This window comes from Leptopilina heterotoma, unplaced genomic scaffold (assembly GCF_015476425.1).
Source record: "Leptopilina heterotoma isolate Lh14 unplaced genomic scaffold, ASM1547642v1 Lhet_187, whole genome shotgun sequence".
NCBI lineage: Eukaryota > Metazoa > Arthropoda > Insecta > Hymenoptera > Figitidae > Leptopilina > Leptopilina heterotoma.
In genome coordinates, this window is record NW_025110906.1 from 1,097,898 (window position 1) to 1,121,349 (window position 23,452).

Here is a 23,452-nt window from a genome sequence, read left to right on the forward strand (position 1 = left end):
TTTATCTTTTCTTAACTAACCCATTACTTGTCTATTATCTATTAATTAATTATTTTCTTAACTATAACTATAACTTATTCGAAACTGCCATTTATTTATTTCACTTAAATATTTAAATTTTTTATTCAAACCAAAAATTACTTGGGACAATTAATTTATTCTATGAATTTAAGTAAGCTAAATTATTTGATAAAAATAATGGATTATTTAATTCTAATATATTTTATAAAAACAAATGAAAAATATTTAAATCAAAAAAATAATTTATTGAAACAAGAAAAATATCATATTTGAAGCAACTCATTTATTTATTCCACTTAAACATTTTAATGTTTGACATAAATAAAAGTTATTCTACACAATAAAATTATTTTATTTTTATTTGATTCAAACAAATTTTTGTTTCATTGAATAATTAATTTCAATATTTAGTGGCCTAAAGTTTTCAACTTTCAAAAGTAATAAAATTCTTCGCAGAAATTCAATTATGTTTAAAAATTTTTTTAAATTCCACGTCAAAATTTCAATTATCTTTAAAAAATAATAAAATTCTTCTCCAAAATTCAATTATTTTCAAAAATTTTAACCCCTTGGCTGTCAACGAGATTTCCACTGTTTGGGCCAAAAGTGTGTTGAAAAAAATTTTAATGGATTTTTATGAAACTTGGTACCCTAAGGTTTCTGGGGTCGCTGATTACGAATCTGACATCAGTTTTTAGAAATTCAAAATGGCGGATCCAAGATGGCGAAAATTTTTTCAAAATTCGTCGAATTTGCTTGAAACTTGTTACTCTCGGGGGTTTTAAGGGTCGCTGATTACGAATCTAACGTTAGTTTTCCAAAATTCAAAATAGCGGATCCAATATGGCGGACAGCGAAATAAAAAATTGATCATATTGGCTTGAAACTGAATACTTAGGGATTTTCAGGGTTGCTGATTACGAATCTAAAATCAGTTTTTCAAAATTCAAAATATCTGGTTCAATTTGGCGGAAATTTTTTTAAATTTATTGAATTTGTTTGAAACTGCTTAACATGACATCAGTATGATAATTTTTGGTGAAATCGAATTTCGATAAATACCTTAGAAAAATAATGACAAATTCGTGATCAGCGACCCTAATAACCCCCGAGTATTCAGTTTCAAGCCAATCTGATCAATTTTTTATTTTGTTGTCCGCCATATTGGATCCGCCATTTTGAATTTTGGAAAACGAATGTCATATTCGTAATCAGCGACCTCGAAAACCCCCGAGTAACAAGTTTCAGGAACATTTAAGAAGTTTTTAATCACTTTTTTTAAGTTGCGCATATATGCGTCATGAAACACTTTTGGCCAGTTTTGTTTTGCGCATATATATGCGTCATCGACAGTCAACGGGTTAATAAAATTCTTGGCAAAATTTCAAATATTTTCAAAAATAATAAATTTTTTCACCGAGGTTCAATTATTTTCATGAATAATCAAATATTATATATTATATTATAAAATTAGGTAATTATATTATAGAATTTTAATTATTTTTAATACAATTTAAATTGAATTCGTCGAAAATTGTAATTATTCTTCAATATTTTATTAAAATTCGTCGAAAAAATTGAATTATTTAAAAATTTATTGATAAAATTCTTTATGGGGCTTTAATTTTGGAAAAACATTCATTTATTCAATGAATTATTTATTTTTTGTATTTAAATAATTGAATTCTCGTCGAATTTTCAAATAAAAATTGATTTAAAAATGAATTTTAGTTAAAATTTTACATAATAATTGAATATTAAAAGCATTATAGCATGAATTTTCCAAAATAATTGAATTTTGAATATTTTTGAAAATAATTACATTTTTCGAAGAATTTACTTAAAATTTTATTAAAAATAATTGTAAAATCAAACGAACTTACCTAAGTGAAGTTCGATTTCAATTATATGAGTCTTCTCGTCCGAATAGGTCAAAAGATGTAGTAACGTTAGTTGCTCGGTCCATTCCACAGATTTTTAAAGTTTCGCGGTTTTTTGTTCCTTACTTACAATTCAGGTGGCGTGTCGACTCCTGCTTACTTCCTGTTCCGTTTTACCTCATTACTTTTAGAGTCTTGAACTCGCGACAGATAATTTTTATAAAGGGTTGGGTTATTTTATTTATTTTTGAGGGTGGGTTTGACCTATTCGGACGAGAAGACTCATATAATTGAAATCGAACTTCACTTAGGTAAGTTCGTTTGATTTTACAATTATATTTCGTCTTCTCGTCCTCTAGGTCAAAAGATGTAGACTTTCAGAGGATCTGTTGCGAGTTAAAAAAGAATTTTTTACCTTCGAAAGAACAAAACTTTATTTTTATTTTAGAACACTTTTGAGTCTGTTAACAAACTAAATAAACTTAAGTATTTAAAATACTTGTTGCAAACTGAGTAGGGTCCTTTAGTGGACAATTATAGAAACGTGCAAATACTTCTGAGGACGGTGTCCATCCAGCGGCCTTTCTGATCTCCTCTACATTGACTCCACTCCTTAACGCTGCGGATGTAGAGGCATGACGGGTACTATGCGATGTGAATACTTGTGTATCAATACCCGCTTCCTCCAACGTCTCTTTTATCCATCTGCTGATGGTCTGGCTGCACGCTGCTCTATGAGGCTTCTTGAAACTTATAAACATCCTTTTTTCCCCTCTTGGCCTGATAGTCTCCGTCAGTTTTAAATAATCTTTCAATGTTTGACCTACACAAAGTAAGGCATCTTTCTCGAAAAAGGGAATGTTTAACAATGGTTGCATTTTATTTATCCCCGATGTCTTAATTCTTTCCGGTACTGTGATTTGAATATATTTCTCTGTTTCAATTATATTATTTATATCGATTTTGCTTAAAGTTTGCACCCTTTGTGCAGTGACTAGAGCTAATAAGGTCACTAACTTTTTTGTTAATTGTTTTTGGTCTAGCTTATCGTTTGAGCCTAGCGAAGAAATAAATTTCAGTACCGGAGACGGATCCCAAATGTAGTCGTATCTGGGTTTCTGCGGTTTTAAATTTGAAACTCCTCTAAAAAATCGTTTTATCTCTAGATTATTCGTGATATCTGCCTTCACAATCAACGAAATTGCCGCTCTATAGTTGTTTAAGGTTCCATAGGAAGCATCTTCTTGAAAATTGCTTGTTAAAAACTCGATTATCTTTGATTCCGTCGCATCGAAAATATGAAGCTGGTGATCTCTGCAAAATTCCCACCAATTCCTTATCGGCTTTTCGTACTGTTTAAGCGTTGCGTCAGCTAGAGAAGCCAAAGTTATTTCTTGGGCATCCTTCGGGATTCCTTTTGCAGCAAACGCCCTCCGTATAACCTCCCTACCACCAGGGAAAGGTTCATGGGATATTCCTTCCTGAAGGGAGAAATTAATAAATTGTTAATATTGTTAAAATAAATTGGTTCTGAAATCGTTAAACGATAAAATAGGGGAAACCATGGTTGGGTTGGCCAATTCGGAACAATCAGAACACCTTCAGCTTTATCTTCTATAATTTTTCGTAATACTTTCGGAATGAGCGCGAAGGGCGGAAAAGCATAAAAATACCAATCTTCCCAGCAATAAGTGAATGCATCAACACCTATTGCTTCTGGATCTGGGAACCACGAGATAAATTTTTTACATTTAAAGTTAATATTTGATGCGAATAAATCTATATCAAATTTTCCAAAAACTTGAATAATTTCTCGAAAAACTTTATCATTTAATTCCCATTCGGTGTCTTCAGAAATTTTTCTCGATTCACAATCAGCTTCTTTATTCTCGCTAGACGGAATATATGAAGCCTTGATCCATATATTTCGTCTTTCACACCACTGCCATATTTCTCTACATAATTTACTCAATTTAGGATATTTTACACTACCCATTTTATTCACATAAGCAATGGCTGTGGTGTTGTCGATTCTTAATAATATTTCCACCGAATTTAAGTTTTTCGCAAAACATTTTAGACCATAAAAAGAAGCTTTTAATTCTAATAAATTTATGTGTTCATTTTTCTCATTATTATCCCACCAACCATGAGATTTTTTGCCGTTGCATGAAATTCCCCATCCTGATAACGAGGCATCTGAAAAAATTTCTAGAGCAAATCTATTTTTTCTAATAGGGTTTGTTGCAATTTTAACTTGTCTAATCCACCATTCTACATCTTGCATTGCCTCTTCCGATAGTACCATACATTTATCAAAATTACCCTTCGAATTTTCCAAGGATAAGTATTTATTCCTTTCTAATATTTTTGTATATAAAACTCCGTATTTTATTGCAGGGCAAGCTGAAATTAACAAACCTAAACATTTTGCTACATTTCTAATTTTTGGTTTACTATTTGCCTTTAATTCTACTAATTCTTTAATAATTTTTTCCCTTTTCTTTTGTGTTAATTCAACCTGTTGTTCTTCTGAATTAAAATTAAAACCCAAAAACTTGCATCTTTTTGATGGTTTTAATGAGCACTTTTCTAAATTTAATATAAAACCAAGAGATTCTAAAAACTTTCTAGTTTTTTGTATGTCATCAATACATTCATCATAAGAATTGCTAATTATCAATATATCGTCTAAATAAATGACCAAAACTATACCTTCTTCTCTTAAATAATGCACGACAGGTTTAGTTAACTTTGTAAAAAGGTATGGTGCTACGCACAAGCCAAATGGTATGCATGTAAACTCGTACAATTTTTCATCAAATTCAAATCTTAAATATTTTCTAAAATCTCTATCTACCGGGACAAGAAAATAAGCATCTTTTAAGTCTATGCTAGCCATAAAACAATTTTTAAACATTAATGACTCTACTATTTTTCTATCCTCCAACTTAAAATGTGGCGGATCAATGAAAACATTTAACTTCTTTAAATTGAGAATAAACCTTTTTTCATTATTTGGTTTCGGAACTAAAAAATAGGACGACAAAAATTGATTTTTACAGGGTTTACACAACACTACTGCCTTTTTCTCTAGTAAAATATTTACTGCATGAGAAATATCCTGAAATTCTTCAGTTGAAAACTTTGGCAAGATTGGTGGATTAACTTGCTCGACCTCTTTGAAAAAAGGAATTTTATATCCTTGCACTGTTTGCAGGATAAATTTGTCAGAGGTGATGCACTTCCAATCATTATAAAAAAGTTTTAAACGACCTGGTGTACTTACGCTTAACGTCGCATCGGCCGGTTGTTGTATTGGCGATAATTCGATTTGCCCCTGTCCATGCCCCCCCGTTGATTCCTGTTGAACGGAGTCCTCCTGGAGGGGCCCTGGTAGTTTAAATGACCGGTGACAGTTTTTGGACGGCTTGTTGTTGATGACTGCGATGGATACTTCTTGGTTGACCTTTCAACCGACTGAAAAGCCTTTACTTTCTCGGAGAAATCTTTACCAAATAAAAATTCGTCGATTTTACTTTCATTCGCTATTGCTTTTTCAGCAGAATTAAAACCTGACATAATAAAATATTTTCTCGACGTCGACATTGTATGGTAAAGATCTGTGAGAATACGAGCAGCATCACTGAACAGAGCAATTTGTCCTTGGTCTTCTTTTTCATCTTTCAGGTTAACCATTTCTGTCAACACTGTACCTAACACCGAAATACCCTTGCCAAGTTGATTCTGAGCTAACATTTGATACGCATCTCTTTTAATTGAAATAGTGCTCATCGTAGATTGGACATGTGGTCCTAGTTTAGGAGCCTGAAGCATAGAGCAATTTTCTGCTGGTGAATATTTTTTCAAAATTTCCTCTTTTTTGTCTTTAGGTAATCCGTTCTGCAAAATGTCTGTCCATCGGTCCGCTATTGCTCGATGGATCTGAGGTCCTACACAAGTATTTTTGGCAGGGTCTTCTCCTAATAATGCGAGAATCGAATCTTTCAATTCATTATTGGTTCCTTTATCACTTTTAGAGACCTGACTAGAGCGCGGCATTTCTCTAGGACGATACTCAACGCTCTCTCTGTCCTTCTCTGAAAAGCTTTTATTTTCAAGATGGCTGCCTTCTCTGCTTCTCGAGCGACTTTGAGAATTCTGAGAATTCTGACTACAACGTGGCGAACTTCTACGAGCTAGCTCACCGTTGTCTCTATCAGAGGTTACACTCGATCTTGAGAAATAACGATGATCCTTTCGACGCCTTTTCCTATCTTCTTCTCCATAAGATGAATCACGAGAACGTGATCGACGCCTCTTTTTCAATTTTCTTTTTAACTTATCTATCTCTTTTCACAACACTTTATTTTCACGCTTTGATTTTTTCTTTTTTCTCCGTTTATCAACACTCGAATAACTCGAGTTACTTTCGTCGGATGAATTCATTTTCACTTGATTTTCTTTGATTCTTTACAATTCACAATGTGGCGTGGACCGCACAGAAAAACGTAATGAGGTAAAACGGAACAGGAAGTAAGCAGGAGTCGACACGCCACCTGAATTGTAAGTAAGGAACAAAAAACCGCGAAAGTTTAAAAATCTGTGGAATGGACCGAGCAACTAACGTTACTACATCTTTTGACCTAGAGGACGAGAAGACGAAATATAATTGAAATCCTGTAAAGAATTGTATTATTTATATAAATAATTAAATTCTTGCAATGCATTTTATTACATTTTTTTTAAATAATTGAATTAATTTAAGAAATTTTTAAAAAAGGATAGATTTTGAAAATATTTTAATTTTAGCGAAGAATTTCATTATTTGTGAAATTTAATTGAATTCTTGCAAAAAATTTTTGAAAATAATTAAATTTTTTGAGAAATTTATCTAAAATTGTATTAAAAATAATTTAAATCATGTAAAGAATTTTATTATTTATGAAAATAGTTCAATTCTAGCAACTAATTTTTATTAATTTTTTTTTTAAATAATTGAAATCCTATAAAGAATTGTATCATTTATGAAAGTAATTGAATTTTTGCAACGCATTTTATTACATTTTTTAAAATAATTCAATTAATTTAAGAAATTTCAAAAAAAGGGTATATTTTGAAAATATTTCAATTTCATCATTTTTTGTGAAATCTAATTGAATTCTTGCAAAAAAATTTTGAAAATAATTAAATTTTTTGAGGAATTTATTTAAAATTGTATTAAAAATTAAAATATTAAAAATTGAAATCCTATGAGAAATTTTATTATTTATGAAAATAATTGAATTCATGTAAAAAATGTTATTACTTGTAAAAATAATTGAATTTTTGAGAAGGTTTTCAATAAAAATTTTGTAAATATAGTTTAATTTTTTTTTTTTTAATTTTATAGAAATTTAAATTATTAGAAAACATGAAGTTATCAATAACTCCGAGTCTTCGACTCGGAGTGATTAATATCTTCATGTTTTATAATAATATTCTTATATTTTGTTGAATTTCATAAAGGTTTGAATTTTAAATTTTTTGAAAATTTTAATTCCTCTGGAATAATGATAATAATTAAATATTTATTTATAAAAGAATTTATTGGTGTTTTGGAATAATTTTACAATTAAAAAAATTCCTAATTAAATGTAATAAAACAGTTTTTTTGAGTATCTAATAATTTTTGGAGTGAATCAGAAATCATAGTCAGGAAAAAATTGAAAATTTTGTTCGGAAATCAAGGAAATTTCAAGGAAATTTCCAGGGGTTACTTCCATGGAATTTTTCGACGTGGGGATAAACATTTAACTCAAGTTGAACCGACCTCCTTATCACAAATAATAATAATCATTAACAAGTTTCTCTTTTTGGGAAGCAGGCCGATGAGAAGAAAAAAGGGGCGGGATAAGTTAAACAACACCTTTTTACCTGAAATTGGATTGCAAGTGGATTTCTGCACCCATCTTTGCATAAAATAAGCCAGCATTCTTGTATTATGGCAAACGGGTAATCATCGACTCGGCGAAATTTTAGTAATGAGGGACGGGTCGTTAATGTGCTCAAGATTTAGGGGAAAGTAATTTAGTCTACTGGCAAATGATTGCGTGCAAAAAGGACAGTCACGTTTTAACATTCACATCAGTTTTTTCTTCCAGTAAACCTAATGTTTGTACAAATATTAAGGAAACAAAAAAAAAGAAAAAATTGAACAAGCGAGAAAATAACTCCCGTAACATTCTGTAATTGACCATTTTAGAATGACTGTGGGAACTGTAAATTTGTGTCAAATATTTCCTTCTTTTTTTTCTTAAAACAAAATGTTTTTGAAAAGTGTCTAAATAAAAAAAGTGTCGAAAATAATTTCCGTTCTATTTATACAAAAAGGAAAAGATTTCAATCTTGATTACTGAATAAAATATTATTTTTTTATTAATCAAATATTAGTTTGTTATATGATAAATAAATTAATTAAATAATAAAATATTGAATAAATAAATTAGTTAATAAAATATTGAATAAATAAATAAATAAATAAGTTAATAGAATATTAAATAAATAAATCGAAATAAATAAATTCCCCAAGTTTTAATTGCAATGTTGTTTGAGAAGAGCAAAAAAAAAAGAAAAGAAATTACCACTTTTGCGCGTTAATTCAAAGAAATTAAAATTTAAATCAAATTAATTAAAATTCCTTCTTTGGAAAATTAATTATCTACGTTTTCCTGCACTTGACGCTTTTTGTTTAGTTTGTTTTTCTAGCAATTGACTGTCAAGATTACGGCTATGAGGTGAAATTCGTATGCTTTCTTTTCCTCATTACTATTGTAGCACATCTTCTTTTTCTCCACTCATATGATTACTTGGCTTTTTTCCAATATACTTATTCCCTCTTTTGCTGTACTCTTTAAAATAATAGATTATACGTTCAGAAAACTATTTATAAACAATTCTACAAATTTGCAGTTGTATATTTTTTCTGGAAAAATAAAACACAGTATAAATCAAAATTATATTTTCGCAATAATATTCTTTTAATAAATTCTACTCTCTAAATCTAAATTAGAGTCAAGGCTATTCCATTAGTAAAAATATTTACTAATTTTTAGTATAATATTACTAAGTTTGTTAATATTATTATTTCTTAGTAGTTTTAATTTTTTTTTGTAATTTTCAGTGAAAACTGCGAATGAAATTTTTTTTATTCTGAAAGGCTCAATTTTTAATGCAAATTAAATTTAGAGAGTGAAATTAAAATACATTCTCATAGTTAATTAATTAAGATACATAAAAATACACAATAGGACAGATATTTTATTTAAATAATTAAATAAAATTTATTTCATGTAACTAAAATTAAATTTTATTTGAAGCAGACAAAATTTATTTGTGTGATTTATTTTAATTTATGATTGATTTTAATCAAATAAAATTTCAATTGAAACAAGAAAAATTTATTTGAATCAAATATACTGACTTCGCACTCGATAATTAATTTTAAAAAAGTAGCAAAAAGTAGCTTTCAAACTAAAAAAAAGGAGTAAAAAAGTAGCTATCGAAAAATTAAACTTGACGACCAAAAAAACTCGTTTTAGCCACTTTACAAAACTGACGAAACTTTCATTCTATATTTTATTTTCCTGACTTTTTCCTAATTTTCATCAAAAATATTTCCTTCTTTCTTATCCTGCTAATAAATTGAATTTCTGCAACGAATATTTTATTATTCATGAAAGAATTTAAATATATAAAAATAATTTAACTCTGATAATAGTATTTAGAGGCCTTTTACGGTTAAATAAATAAATACTATTATCTAAATAAATAAATAAATACTATTATCTAAATACTATCATCAATATTATTAAAAAACGGTTCTTAAATTAATTTATTAATAATTTAACTCTCTTGCGAAAATTTTATAAAAATATTTAAATAATTGAATTCCTGAGAAATTTTTATTATTCATGAGAATAATTGAATTCTTACAAAAATTATTTTAAATAATTAATTTTTTCGAAATATAATAAATATTATGGAAATTTTAGTTTAAATAATTGAATTCTTGTGGAAAACGTTATTTGTGAAAATAACTGAATTTTTCGATTAATCAATTGAAAATAGTTTATGAAACTAATTGAAATTCTTCGATGAGTTTTATTATTTATGAAAATAATTGAATTCTTGCTGAGAATTTTATCAAACATTTTTTTAAAAAATTGAATTTCAATGAAAAATGTTCTTTTTAGTGAAAGTAATTGAATTGTTGTGAAGAATTGTATAAAAATTTTGTTAAATAATTGATTTTCTCGAAATTTTTTTGAAAATGCTATTCTAAATTAATTGAATTCCTGTGGAAATTTGAATATTTATGAAAATAATTGAATTTTGTTTGAATTTTATCAATTGTTTTCTAAATAATTGAATTGTTTTGCGAAATATTATGAAAATACTAGATATTGAAAATAATTTAATTTCGAATATTTTTTGAAAATAATTGAATCGTTTTAAAGAATTTGATTATATTTTTTGAAAATTTATGATCAATTTATGATCAAATACAATTTTTTTGATTCAAATAAAATTTACTTGAGACAAATAAAATGATATAATTGTTAACAGCATGTGACTGTTACAGAAATCAATGTTAATTTTTTCGACCACTTTTCTCTTAAAATATTAAATAAATTAAGCTAGTTTTTTGTGAATAACTCTAAAATATAATAAAGAAGAGCAGTGATGTGCAAAAGTTTTAATAATTCTAAAATAAATTATAAAAAAATACTTTGAAATCGGAAAAGACGAGAAATTGATTAAAAGTGATTTTGAGAACTGATAATTTTAAAGTTATTTTTTAATAAATAATTTTAAAAATATTAAAACTTTTGCACATCACTGCCCTTCTTTATGATATTTTAGAGTTATTCACAAAAAACTAGCTTAATTTATTTAATATTTTAAGAGAAAAGTAGTCGAAAAAATTAACATTGAATTCTGTAACAATCACATGCTGTTAAAATGATTTTGGCAGAGCCCACTTACAAATTTATTTGTTTTAATTGAAAAGTTTACTCGTTAAAAAATATTTTTTGGCGTAAATGAAATTTCTATTTAAATTAAATAAATTTATTCGAATACCAAAAAGTATTGCATTTTTCTCAAATATTTTTTTTAAATCTCGTCAAAATATTTTCCTCTCCCTAATTATAAATTGTAAAAACCTTTAAATGCCATAAAAAACGTGGCTCTTGCGCGTTTCATTTGCACACGTCTTTCATGTTTAAACTTAAAATTTACATAGGAAGTGTTCAATTTCACTCCTCCAGGGAGAAAGTGTACGTGTATGCAATTTAAATAAAATATATTCAAAGAGATACGTCAATTAATCGTTAAAAAAAAGAATTTACACTATACATACTCGATGACTTTTTTGATTTTTTTCTCTACTCATCTTTTTTTTTCTTTCTTTACTCTTTTTTTTGGGAAAAAAGCGTAAAAAGAAGAAAACAAAGATTAGAAGTAAAAGTGTCAAGTGTATGCAATGAAAAAAGGAGTAATTAACTAAAAATTTCACAGCTTTCCACGTCACCCAGGGGGTACTGTGGCGGCACGCGTTCCCGTTATTTTACATGGCGGGTTCCCCAGGAGGCCTAAACCATGCCACACATTATATTTTCGTGTGGAAAATAAAAGTTTTAATTTTCATTTCTAACCAGTATAAATATATATGCCGTCAAGATTTTCTTGTTATTTTTTAACCTCTTTTTTGGAAAAAAAATATAAAATTGGTTTTATAAGGTTTTTACAAATTTTGTTATTGTTTTTAATGAGCGTGAATCTAAAGCTTTTTATCCTCTTTTCCCATTGCGGTGTTTACAAAATATATAATTTTTATAATATAAATATAAATTTTATAATATAATTTTTATATTATTTATTTATTTATTTATTAATAAACGGAACAACAAACTTTCGGAAAATTTATTTCAACCTATCAAACTGCATTAATTATAATCATTCAAAATTTTGTTATTTGAAAGTTTTAATAAAATTCTTCGAAGCAATTTTCAATTATTTTCAACACAATTTTAATTAAAGTTTGTCGAAAAAAATCAATCAGTTATTCGAATTTTTCTATAAAAGTATTCATCAGAATACAATTTATTTCAAAATTTTTTAAAAATTGAATAAAATTCCTCGTAAGAAATGAATTGTTTTTTATAAATAATAAAATTCTTCAAAAGAAATAGAAATTCAAATTCAAATTCCATTATTTAAAAAAATTTTAATAAAATTCTACGCAAGAATTCAATTATTTTTCATTCAATTTTTATACAATTTCTACAAAAAATTAAAATATTTTCAAAAATTTTAACAAAATGCTGGAAAGAATTGAAATATTTTCCAAAAATTTTCATATAATTTAATAATCAAATTTTCCATTACAATTATTAACAAACACAAATATTTTACAAACTTGAAAGAGATTCGCCATAAAATTTAATTACTTTCAAATTTGTTAATTAAAATTATTATTTAAAAAGTTGCATTATTTTCAAAAAAGTATTAAAAGAAATTTTTCAAAACAATTTAATTTTTTTCATAAATTTTAATAAAATTCTTCCATAGAATTCAATTATTTTCAGTACAACTTTAATAAAATTCCACGAAAGAATTCAATTATATTTAAAAATTGTAATAACATTTTTTAAAATAATTCAATTATTTTCATAAATAATAAATTTGTTTGTTAAATTCTATTATTTTCCAAGTTTTCAATTAAGATTAAAAACTTAAAAATTAACATTATTTTCAAAAGAATTAAAAAAATTCGTTAGGGGAATTTTATTATTTACGAAAATTCTAATAAAATTGCTAAAAAAAGAATTAATTTTTTTAGCAATAATTTTAATCAAATTTATAATAATAAAATTATTAATTACACTTATTAACAAAATAGATTATATTAAAAATAATTAAAGAAATTTTTCGATGGAATTAAATTATTTTCCAAAAATTTTCATATCATTTAATAATCAAATTTTCCATTACAATTATTGATAAACACAAATATTTTACAAACTTGAAAGAGATTCTCCATAAAATTTAATTACTTTTAAACTTTTTAATTGAAATTATTATTTAAAAAGTTGCATTATTTTCAAAAAAATTATTAAAAGAAATTTTCCAAAACAATTCAATTTTCATCATAAATTTTAATAAAATTTTTCACTAGAATTCAATTATTTTCAGTACAACTTTAATAAAATTACACGAAAGAATTTAGTTAGAAATTTTTCGAAGGAATTAAATTATTTTCAAATTTTTTAATAAAATTCTTCGCAAGAATTTAATGATTTTCAGTAAATTAATTTTAGAATTTGAGGAAAATATTCATTTTCACCAGAATACTACTAGAAAATTTTATTTGGGTTCAAATAAAAATTTTATTTTATGTCCAATAAAATTTTTATTTAAAACAAATAAGTAACCTTGTTCGCCCAGAGACAATACTTTTATTTAATAGAAATAAATTATATTTGGTTTAATTAAAATTTTCCTCTGGTTGTGAATAAAATAAATAGAAATACAATAAAATAAAATAAATAAAATAGTCTGCTGCTTCAATTTTTATTTTACAAATTTTCTCTCTTGTAAAACAAGTTCAATAATTGATATTGTGCAAGATATCACGAGGGAAAAGCGTGGTTAAAAGGCTATTAGTTCTCGCGCATCCCAATCAGTCCCCATAGCATGTGCTCATATAAAAGATTCTTTCAGAAATTTTATAATTAAAAAACAATTTTTTCCCTAAAAATTAAAATAATCTTTACTCTTAATTTCAAAAAAAAAAAAAAAATACTGAATTTCCCTAAAAATAAATTTAAACAATTTACCTTATTCACATTTTTCCCTTATTTTAAACTTGTAGCGTTTCATAAAAACCGCCACGCGCTTCCCGCGAATTTACCGGTAACCCCAAAATAATTCACGTTTCACTCTCGCAAAAGAAATCTTCTTTTCTTTTTAAATTTCAAATCTTTCATATACAGCACTTACAATAGAGAATTATTTATAACTATTTTTATTTTACTATTTATAACTATTTTTCCTATAATCATGACTTAGGAACCTAATTCAAATGAGGAAAATGCACCGTTTTTCTCTATTTGGTAAATTTGTACACAAAATAAAAAAGAAAAATAATTTTTGACTGACATTTAAAAGTGAGCATTTTATACTTATCACTTTTTTTTGTACCTTTTATAAGATGATAAAAGTTATAACTTTAGAGTTATAACAACGAAAATTGGTAATTTTTTTTTTTTTGCCAATAAGATTTTGGTTACCGGCAAAATTCAAATGGAGTGTTTTCTCGGAAAATATACGCGCTTTAGTCCAGAAATTACAGTGAAGTTACCACGGAAAATCGGTTCCCTTTATATGGGAGAAAATATTGATTTTCACCATAAGAGTTTTGCGCGCGCGTTGCCCCCACTTTATGAATCTTTGAAACGATGAAAATTTTTGGCGCATGCAAAAATCGCCTGTATAAATTTCAAAAAGAAGAAAAAAAAAGTGCAAAATATACAAAAAAAATGTATTTGAAACATTTTATGTTAGAAACATTTGGTTATTTTCCTTGAAAAACAAATTTTTTATTTTTAAATCTTTGGAACTTTTTTCCTTTTAATTTTATATTTTATTTTAAAAAAATTAAAAATTTTAAAGAAGGAAAAAATTATTATTTTTATTTATTAAGTTTTTGTTGATTTAAAGAAATTGGCTTTAACTAATTTTTTTTAAATTAAAACTTTTAATAAAAATTTTTTTCTGGGTGCAAAAAAAATACGTTTTCAATTTTTTCATTTTCTCCCCACTATGCAACTATTTATAATGAATTAATAGCAAAAAAAGGAAAAGGAAAAATTGTGTGTTTGTCAACAAATAAAAAGATTTATCGTTAAAAAATTATATGACAGCGAGGTTTCCGCTTCATCAGGTTTTATTGCCCATAAAAAAGTGCACAACGTGTTCCACAAAAATGCCTAATAGAAATCGTTGGTATTAGACAATAAAACTTTTCTCAAAATGTATGATTTATTTTATAATAAAATAAAATTAAACTACTAATGACAGGTACACAATGCAGATAATATATAATGTAGAAAGTAGCAATACTTTGAAGGCAGAGTATTGTATGGGGAAAAAGAAGAAAACAAAGACAAAGAAGAGGAAGAAGAAGATGAAGAAAAAAACAAAAAGAAGAAAAAAAAACAAAAAGGAGAAAAAGAAGTCGAAGAAGAAAAACAAAAAGGAGAATAAAAAGTCGAAAAAAAAGAAAAGAAAATGAAGAAGAAAAATAAAAAGGAGAAAAAAGACAAAAAGGGAAACAAAAAGAAGACAAAGAAGGCGAAGAAGAAGGAAAACAAAAAAGAGAAAAAAGACGTAGAAGAAAAACAAAAATGAGAAAAAAAGACGAAGAAGAAAAACAAAAAGGAGAAAAAAAGACGTAGAAGAAAAACAAAAATGAGAAAAAAAGACGAAGAAGAAAAACAAAAAGGAGAAAAAAAGACGTAGAAGAAAAACAAAAATGAGAAAAAAAGACGAAGAAGAAAAACAAAATGGAGAAAAAAAGACAAGAAGGAGAAAAAAGACGAAGAAGAAAATCAAAAAGAAGGCGAAGAAGAAATACAAAAAAAATCTGAGAAAAAAGGAGAAAAAAAGACGAAGAAGAAAAACAAAAGGGAGGAAAAAAACAAAGAAAAAAACAAGAAGAAGAAGAAGAAGAAGAAGAAGAAGAAGAAGAAGAAGAAGAAGAAGAAGAAGAAGAAGAAGAAGAAGAAGAAGAAGAAGAAGAAGAAGAAGAAGAAGAAGAAGAAGAAGAAGAAGAAGAAGAAGAAGAATACGGAAAAGAAGAGGAAGAGTTGATTTAAATAAAAAAGAAAGTAATAAACTTGCAATTAAAAGAAACGTCAAAATAAATGTCGAAAAAAAATAATTCTCGAAATTAAAAGAATAAATTACTAATAAAACAATTTATAAACATATTATGAAAAAAAAATAAAACAAAAGTGAACAGAATATAAATTTCTATTAATCTTGATGTAATTTAGAGAAAAGTCCTCCTTGTAATTGGGTTACTTCTGCCACTGTAGACGATAATTCAATAAATTTATGGTCAAACAAGACTTCTCATTTGTAGAAATTGTAACAAGACTGTAATTACAGTAGTATTCTGTACTTCATTTGCATATGGAATAATTATTACTATAAGACTTTTACTTCATATATATTCAAATAAATTTATTCATTCAGACATTCAATTTATATATTTATATGAATTTCATGTACTTTTATTATCAATAATATTATGTTAATTGTCTGATATATATATTGTTTTTGGAAGAGGCGAAAGAAAAAAATTAATTTTTATTTATTATTAACAAACAATTATATTTTAACTTTTACTTTACTTTTATGTGTCAAAATAAACTAACCTGACTGAATTTATAAGTATTGTATTTTTTATTTATTTATTAACTAAATTTTATATTTAAATCTTTACTAAAGTTTGCTTCGAAGGTGGTAAAATTTATTTTTTTATTATTCTCCTTCTTATACTTTTTTCGGTTTTTTACGTTTTTTAAATCCCTACTTTTATTAAAATTTCCATTTTTGAAATAATAAAAATTGACAAAAAATCGCAGAAATTAAAAAATATAAAAATCTCAACAACTTTCTGAATAAAAATTTCAAAAAACTAGTGCACTCGGATAAATTCAAATATTTTTAAATATTTCCATAAATTGCAATTATGTCCTAAAATGTTAATAAATTCTTCGAAACAATTCAACTATTTTTATAAACAGTAAAATTCTTCGCAGGAATTTAATTATTTTCAATTCACTTTTAATAAAATTCTTCTTCATAAAATTCAATAATTGCTTTCAAAATTTGCAATTAAAATTATTAAAGAAACTCACATTACTTTAAAAAAAATTCAAAGAAATTCTTCAAAAGAATTTAATTAGGATTTTTAAAAATTTTAATAAAATTCTTTGCGAGAATTCAGTTATTTTCCTAAATAAATAAAATAAAATTTTTTGAAGGAATTCTATTATCAAATTTTTTGATAAAATTCTTTGCAATAATTCCATGATTTTCAATATGTACATTAATTTTAAAATTGAAAAAATTTGAAAAGAAAAATTATAAAAAAGTTAAGAAACAAAAAGCAAACAACATCTAACTTCAAACTGCGAATAGATTACTGGAACTTGTATTTTATTATTATTAATTAATTAATTAATGTTATAATTATTTTTATTTCATAATTAATTTAAAATTGTAATGACAAATAGAAATCATCATAATGTTTTTCACTTATTTTCATTAAAAGACTTAAATTTTGTTAAATATTATGTTTTGTCAAATTGAAATTATGCAGATTTTTGTTCTTTACTTTTAAAAAAAATAAAAAATTATTAAACAACTGTGATTATAAAATAGAAAATTTATTTATTTTGCATTATTTTTGTTTATGAAATACAATTTTTTTAAAGAAAATTATTATTTTGTTTTAGAAAAAGAAGAAAAATATTTGCACAATTCCTATTTTTAATCTTATTTTTGGAACAGGATTTTCCACAGGAATTAAGACATTCAAAAATTTTAAATTCAAACCTTTTTTAAATTAAAAAACTTATAAAAGTATTGTTATAAATCATGAAGATATCGATTGCTCCAAGTCGAAGACTGGGAGTGATCGATTTCTTCATGTTTTATAATAATTAAAAATGACCGACAGATAAAATCATTATTTTATAATTATAAGAATATTGTTACTGTAACTTCATCAAAATTATTTTCATTATTTTAATTCAATTATTATTTTGCAGAATTTTAAATTATTTTTTATGAAAATAATAATTGAATTCGTTAAAAAAATTTTATTATTTATGAAAATAATTAAAATCCTGTGAAATTTTAATTATTTATGAAAATAATTAAATGTTTGCATATAATTTTATTAAAATCTTTTTAAGAATAATTGAATTCTTTTTGGTAAATTTTATTAAAATAGAAGATATTGAAAATCATGAAAATTAGAAAAATTTTTGAAAATAATTGAAATTAGGACAACAATTTTTTTGACATTTATGAAAATAATTGAACTTTGGTGAAGAATTTTGGTATTTATAAAGATAATTCGTATTTTTACGAGAATTTTTTTCAAATTTTGAACATAGTTAGTTGAATTTTATAAGAAGAATTTTTTTTTTTTTTTTAAATAATTGAATTTCTGCAATTATTTGCAACTTTTCCAAAATTGAATTTTTTTAGTGTTTTCAACAAAAATTCAAATTAGAAAATTTTGGAAATTCTATTATTTTTAAAATTGATAATTTTATTTAAAAAAGGCAGTAAGAAGTTAGCCGCGCACAAGAAATTTTACTGTTTAAAAAAATAACTTCTACATTTCCAAAATAAATAATAGTTTTAAAAAATATAAAAAAAATTTTTTGAAATAAATTTGAAAAAATTTTCAAAATTAGAACCCACAGAGACATCTTGTGAATTCCTTTCGAACTATCTTCACTTACCGCTGAAGATAAGCTTCACAGTAACGTTCCTTGGATAACAAAACTACTTTAAAAAATTTCTTCACTTCAACCAAACGACAAAGTAGAAAAATTTATCCTTATTTTCGAATTTACTAAATGAAACCCTAAAATAATATACTTTAATAATTAAATCTTCGTAAAGAAAAATTCTTTATTACTTCAAAAAACTCAGGTAAAAAATGCAACAAGTTCCTATTTAAAAATCTTTTATTTCCTTCTGATGTGTGAAAAATTATTTTTGGTCCTAAATTCCAAATAATTGATTTAATTCGACTAAAATGAATTTTCGTCGAATTAATTAATTATTAAATTACCCGAATTCATTAAAATTAATTAAAATTATTGTTTTTATTTCATTATTTTATTTATTTTCTTTTTTATTTAATATTTTTATTTATTTTTTTTAATTTTAAAAATTTATTTAAATTAAAAATTTTTTTTTTTCATTTTATTGTTTTAAAAATGTAAAATTACAGAACAAAATTATTTATTTATTTAACAATATTGTATAGGTACAATAAATTTTTTCCACTCAAGTGACATCTGCCGGTAAAGACCGTCAATAATTAGATGACTCAACTCATCTGTTTAGTTGCATTTGTTATATCGCCTCTCTCTCTCCAAGATATCATGAAAAAAGTGCGAGACAAATTTAAACATAAATTCAGTGATAGATAAAGTTCATATATTTTATAGAGCAGATAAATACTGAACCTACTCCAACTAATAAAACCAGAAGTATAAAAGATGGATTAAATCACCGCGAGAATATAGTCTTCTCTCTTTATATATGAAAGATAAAGAGTCTATATTTAATATCATAGGAGATTTATCAGTTTTTTATAAATCAAGGATATCAAGTATACACACAACTTGTATATAATATTACTTCAATGGCTACGCTAACTTCACGCGAGTGTGTTCGCGCCTATAATTTTTTTTCAACTCGCAAAATTTATATATATTAAATTCACTTCAACACATGTGTCAATAGATTTTGTTCGTGTGTACGTAAACACGTACAAAAATAATAGTGTGTGAATAAAATAAAAAAAAAAAAAATTTTTTTTTTTCTTTGAAATGAAGAGTCACTGTTGGCGTAATTCAACAAGATTAGAGGGAAAAAAAGAAAAAGATAAAGTCTGGCCAGAAATACAGTCGAAAAATCATCGACAACAACGTAAATATGATTCTCAGACGCCAGTTAACAAACATTATCATTCATCGTCTAAAGGAATAATTGAGGAGAATTCATCTGATAATGAATTTGATGACAATTGTCGTCGTCATTGTTATCATCAACAAAAAATTGAGACAAATTTGAATTATTGTGATTTTCCAGAATTGGGAAAAATTATGTCGACGTCGAAGAGAAAAAATAATTTTAGAAAGGTTCCTGATGCAATTGTCGCTGATGATGTTATCATCATAAAGGAAGAAATAACTGAAGATAAATTAAAATCGAGAAAATTTCTTAAAAGATCAGAAAGAAGTCAATTATTTCGGATTAATATTCAACAAATTTTGGAGGTGACTATTTTTTTATTCATAATTTAAAAAATAATTGTTTAATTTCAAATTACCTTGAGTTATAATTTTCGTCGAAAATTAAATGCTTTTTCAAAACCTAATTATTACCTTATTATTATTATTTTTTTTTATTATCAAGTTCAGAAGAATGTGAATTAAAACTATTTTACTAATATTTAGTAATTATATTGATAATATTAATATATTTTATCAATAATAATATTTTTTTATTTACATTTTTTATTAAATATTTTCTTTTCGTAAAACCAGTTTTTAATCATTTTGCAATAAAAACGTTTTTATTACAAAATAATTGTTTATCAAAAGGCAAATAAAAATTACAATAGAATTATTCTTTTCTTGTTTTTTTAAATTGTTTCTTGTTTCCTTTTTTATTGCTTTTTAATTTTTAATTACAGCGATTTGCATTCAGAAATTAATTGCCACTTTATAATTTAATATCAAATATGTGTCGCGAATAATCACAATAGAGATTATGTCACTTTGAACACAAATAGAATATTTTTTTTCTCAAAGACTGCAAATTTCATTTTTATCAAACTCTGTTGTAATATTCATTTATTATGAAATCCACTGAACTTTCTATCAGTATTACAATATTAAACATTTCTCAATATTTCTACTTTTTCAATTTTATTTTTTCTTTTAATTTCAAAAATTAGAAAATTGTTTCCTAACTTTATTTTCAAATTTTTTTTTTAATAAGCAAAATTAATTAATTGGCAATTAATTTTTCCAGAACCAAAGAAGCCTGAAGAATTCCCTGGCAGAGAAGAAAATAAAATGCTGTGATCGTATTGTTGAAACAAAGGGCAATAAAATTTATTTATCGAAAGCAAAAAAACCCACGAAATTGAAGCAAATAATAATCAATGAACGTGAGAAGAGAAAAGAATTACGTGGAAAAAATCATGAGCCAATAATTAAAATTGTTCATGAACAATTATTAAATATTGAAAATTTGAAAATTATTCCCGATCCAAATTTAGATCTCGACTGTGGTAGAACACTAACGGGACTAAATCTCATTGGCAATGAATATAGAAATCCAAAAAGTGATAATCTAGTTGACAAGATAGTGGAGAATCGAAAAGACATTTCCCAAAGATTAGAGAATTTATTAATTAATACAAACAATGAAACGCATGTGATAAATGATGATTTGAAGAATGAAATTGCAAATATACAAATCGATGAAATTAATACACAAAATATTATTGTAGAAAATGTTAATAGTGTTCTTATTTTGAAAAAGGAGGAGAATTTTCAAAATCCTGCATTTTTCACTTATAGGGATGCAAATACAAATAATATTCGATATTCGAAAAAATTTAGAGAGTGAGTAAGTGTTATTTTTCATCACTTATTTAACAAAAATGAATTTTTTACTTTTTTCCTTTTTTCTCAAATTTTCTTTTTGAATTCATTTTATTTTTGCAACAATTTTATTAATTACTTTTTTTGTCACAATTTTAACTTTATATTTATTTTTTTATCTACAATTTTATTAATTATTTTTTTATTTTTTTTTAGAATTTTATTAACTTTTTATTTGTTTTATTAGTTTTTTATTCATTTTAATTTTGGCTAAAATTTTATTAATTTTGGCTAAAATTTTATTAATTTTGGCTAAAATTTTATTAATTTTATTTTTTGCTACAATTTTACTAGTTTTTTATTTATTTTAATTTTGGCAACGATTTTATTAATTTCTTATTTTCTTTATTTTTGTCACAATTTTATTAATTTTCAATTTTTTTCTATCTTTACTTTTTTTTCAATCGCTTTCATCTCAATTTTATTAATTTTTTACTTATTTCATTTTTTAACTTACGAGAATCCTGACGCACCTGTAATTATTTTAATCTCTCTAAAAAGAATTTATGATTCGAATATTTTTGTTGGAAAAAAATTGTCCGCACTTGGCAACTGTATATTATTAATTGAAAATATTTTAATTTTATTTATATTTTCAGATACTGTACGAACACAATTTCGCCAGAATTCAATAAAAAATTGGAAATTTTCATATCAGAATTGTTTAGACTGCAGAAAAAATTATACGAAAGAAGTAATGTCAAAGGAAAATATAAACGAAGATTTTACACCGGATTCAATGAAGTCGAGAAGCACATTACCTTGAAGAAAATAAAATTTGTAATTATTGTACCTGATCTTGAAAAGGTGGAAGTTGAAGGTAGATTAAAATAATTAGATAAATTGTAAATCTCTAAAATTATCGCATTAGTTTAAAAAAAAAAATTTTTTCCATTAAACAGAAAATTAATGTTAATAACTATTTTTAATTCCAGGGGGTTTAGACGATATTGTTAATAAATTAATTGCATCTTGTCGAAAACAAAACATTCCAATTTGTTTCGGTCTTTCCAGAAGAAAATTAGGATATTTAACGCATAGAAGAGGAATGGTCAGTTGTATTGGCGTTTCCAATTTTAGCAGCATCGAGGTAAATAAAATAAAAATATATAATAATAATAATAAAAAATGAAAAAAATTTTTTACCTAAAACAGTGATAAGTGTTTCTCCAGAATAACGAAAGTCTTAACTAAAACAACTATAAAAATATCACTAATATAGTGAAATTTGTTGCTGTTTCAGGTAAAATTAAAAAAAAAGAATATTAATAAAATAATAATAATTGAAAAAAATACAGAATTTAAATAATAATAATTTTTTTAATTATTGCTATTAACAATACTTTTACTATCTATTAACTATTACTTTACTAATAATTCATTAATAATTAAAAAAGTAATAAAAAATATAAAATACAAAATTAAAAAGAAATTTGTTCTTCTTAAAAGAAAGTAATTAATTATTAATTTGACTTTTTATTTTTCAATAAAGGAAAAACTCGAAGTGGTATTAAACAGTTTGGTGGAGGCGATAAATGAATTTCGAACATTAATTGGCGAATTGAATAAATTGATAGACGTGAAAAAATTAATGGATGATGATCTTCTACTTTCTGAGAGGATAAAAAACCTGTTGAAAATTATAGCACCAACAACTTAAGTACACAGCTTTTAAATTAAAACTCGTCTTTTCCTAAGATAATAAAAAAAATAAAAATAAAAAAATATAATAAAATAAATAAAAAATAATAATAAATATATATTACTAGTAGAATACTATTTTAGTACTACAATCAGCAAAGCCGTCCAATTTTTAATTATATATTTTTTAAAAAATGTAATTTTTTACATTAAAAAATTTTTATATCATTCAACTTTGTTTTAATTTTTACCCTTTCGCATCTCTTTAAAAACATAAAATATTTATGTGCATAGAAAATAACGTATAGAAAACACATTTTAACAACATACTGTGAAACATTTAATTCAAATAAATTTGTATAAATATAG

At 24.8% G+C, this 23,452-nt stretch overlaps 2 protein-coding genes across 2 annotated transcripts; one reads left to right on the plus strand and one right to left on the minus strand.

Annotated features, from left to right (window-relative positions):
* Positions 1–2,160: 2,160 nt before the first annotated feature.
* LOC122500503 lies at positions 2,161–7,875 on the minus strand. The gene is made up of 4 exons (XM_043609460.1): positions 7,810–7,875; positions 5,457–6,221; positions 5,191–5,370; positions 2,161–3,382 (listed from the first exon to the last, which is right to left on the minus strand). Exons 1-4 carry the CDS (start codon positions 7,873–7,875, stop codon positions 2,384–2,386), a joined length of 2,010 nt encoding a protein of 669 aa, XP_043465395.1. The 3' UTR covers positions 2,161–2,383.
* Positions 7,876–19,078: 11,203 nt separating this feature from the next.
* LOC122500500 (selenocysteine insertion sequence-binding protein 2-like) lies at positions 19,079–23,311 on the plus strand. Its single transcript, XM_043609458.1, has 5 exons — positions 19,079–20,044; positions 20,805–21,403; positions 22,042–22,262; positions 22,378–22,532; positions 22,935–23,311. The coding sequence occupies exons 1-5, from the start codon at positions 19,595–19,597 to the stop codon at positions 23,100–23,102; spliced, it is 1,593 nt and encodes a 530-aa protein (XP_043465393.1). The 5' UTR covers positions 19,079–19,594; the 3' UTR covers positions 23,103–23,311.
* The last annotated feature ends 141 nt before the right edge of the window (positions 23,312–23,452 follow it).

Coding starts and splice junctions, on each gene's coding strand:
- LOC122500503 (XM_043609460.1), bottom strand. CDS start 7,875: ATGCTGGCTTATTTTATGCAAAGATGGGTGCAGAAATCCACTTGCAAT. Junction 6,222..7,809: donor ATCCAATTTCAGGTAAAAAG/GTGTTGTTTAAC, acceptor AAATTGAAAAAG/AGGCGTCGATCACGTTCTCG. Junction 3,383..5,190: donor CGGCCGATGCGACGTTAAGC/GTAAGTACACCA, acceptor TTCTCCCTTCAG/GAAGGAATATCCCATGAACC.
- LOC122500500 (XM_043609458.1), top strand. CDS start 19,595: ATGAAGAGTCACTGTTGGCGTAATTCAACAAGATTAGAGGGAAAAAAA. Junction 21,404..22,041: donor TATTCGAAAAAATTTAGAGA/GTGAGTAAGTGT, acceptor TTATATTTTCAG/ATACTGTACGAACACAATTT. Junction 22,533..22,934: donor CCAATTTTAGCAGCATCGAG/GTAAATAAAATA, acceptor TTTTCAATAAAG/GAAAAACTCGAAGTGGTATT.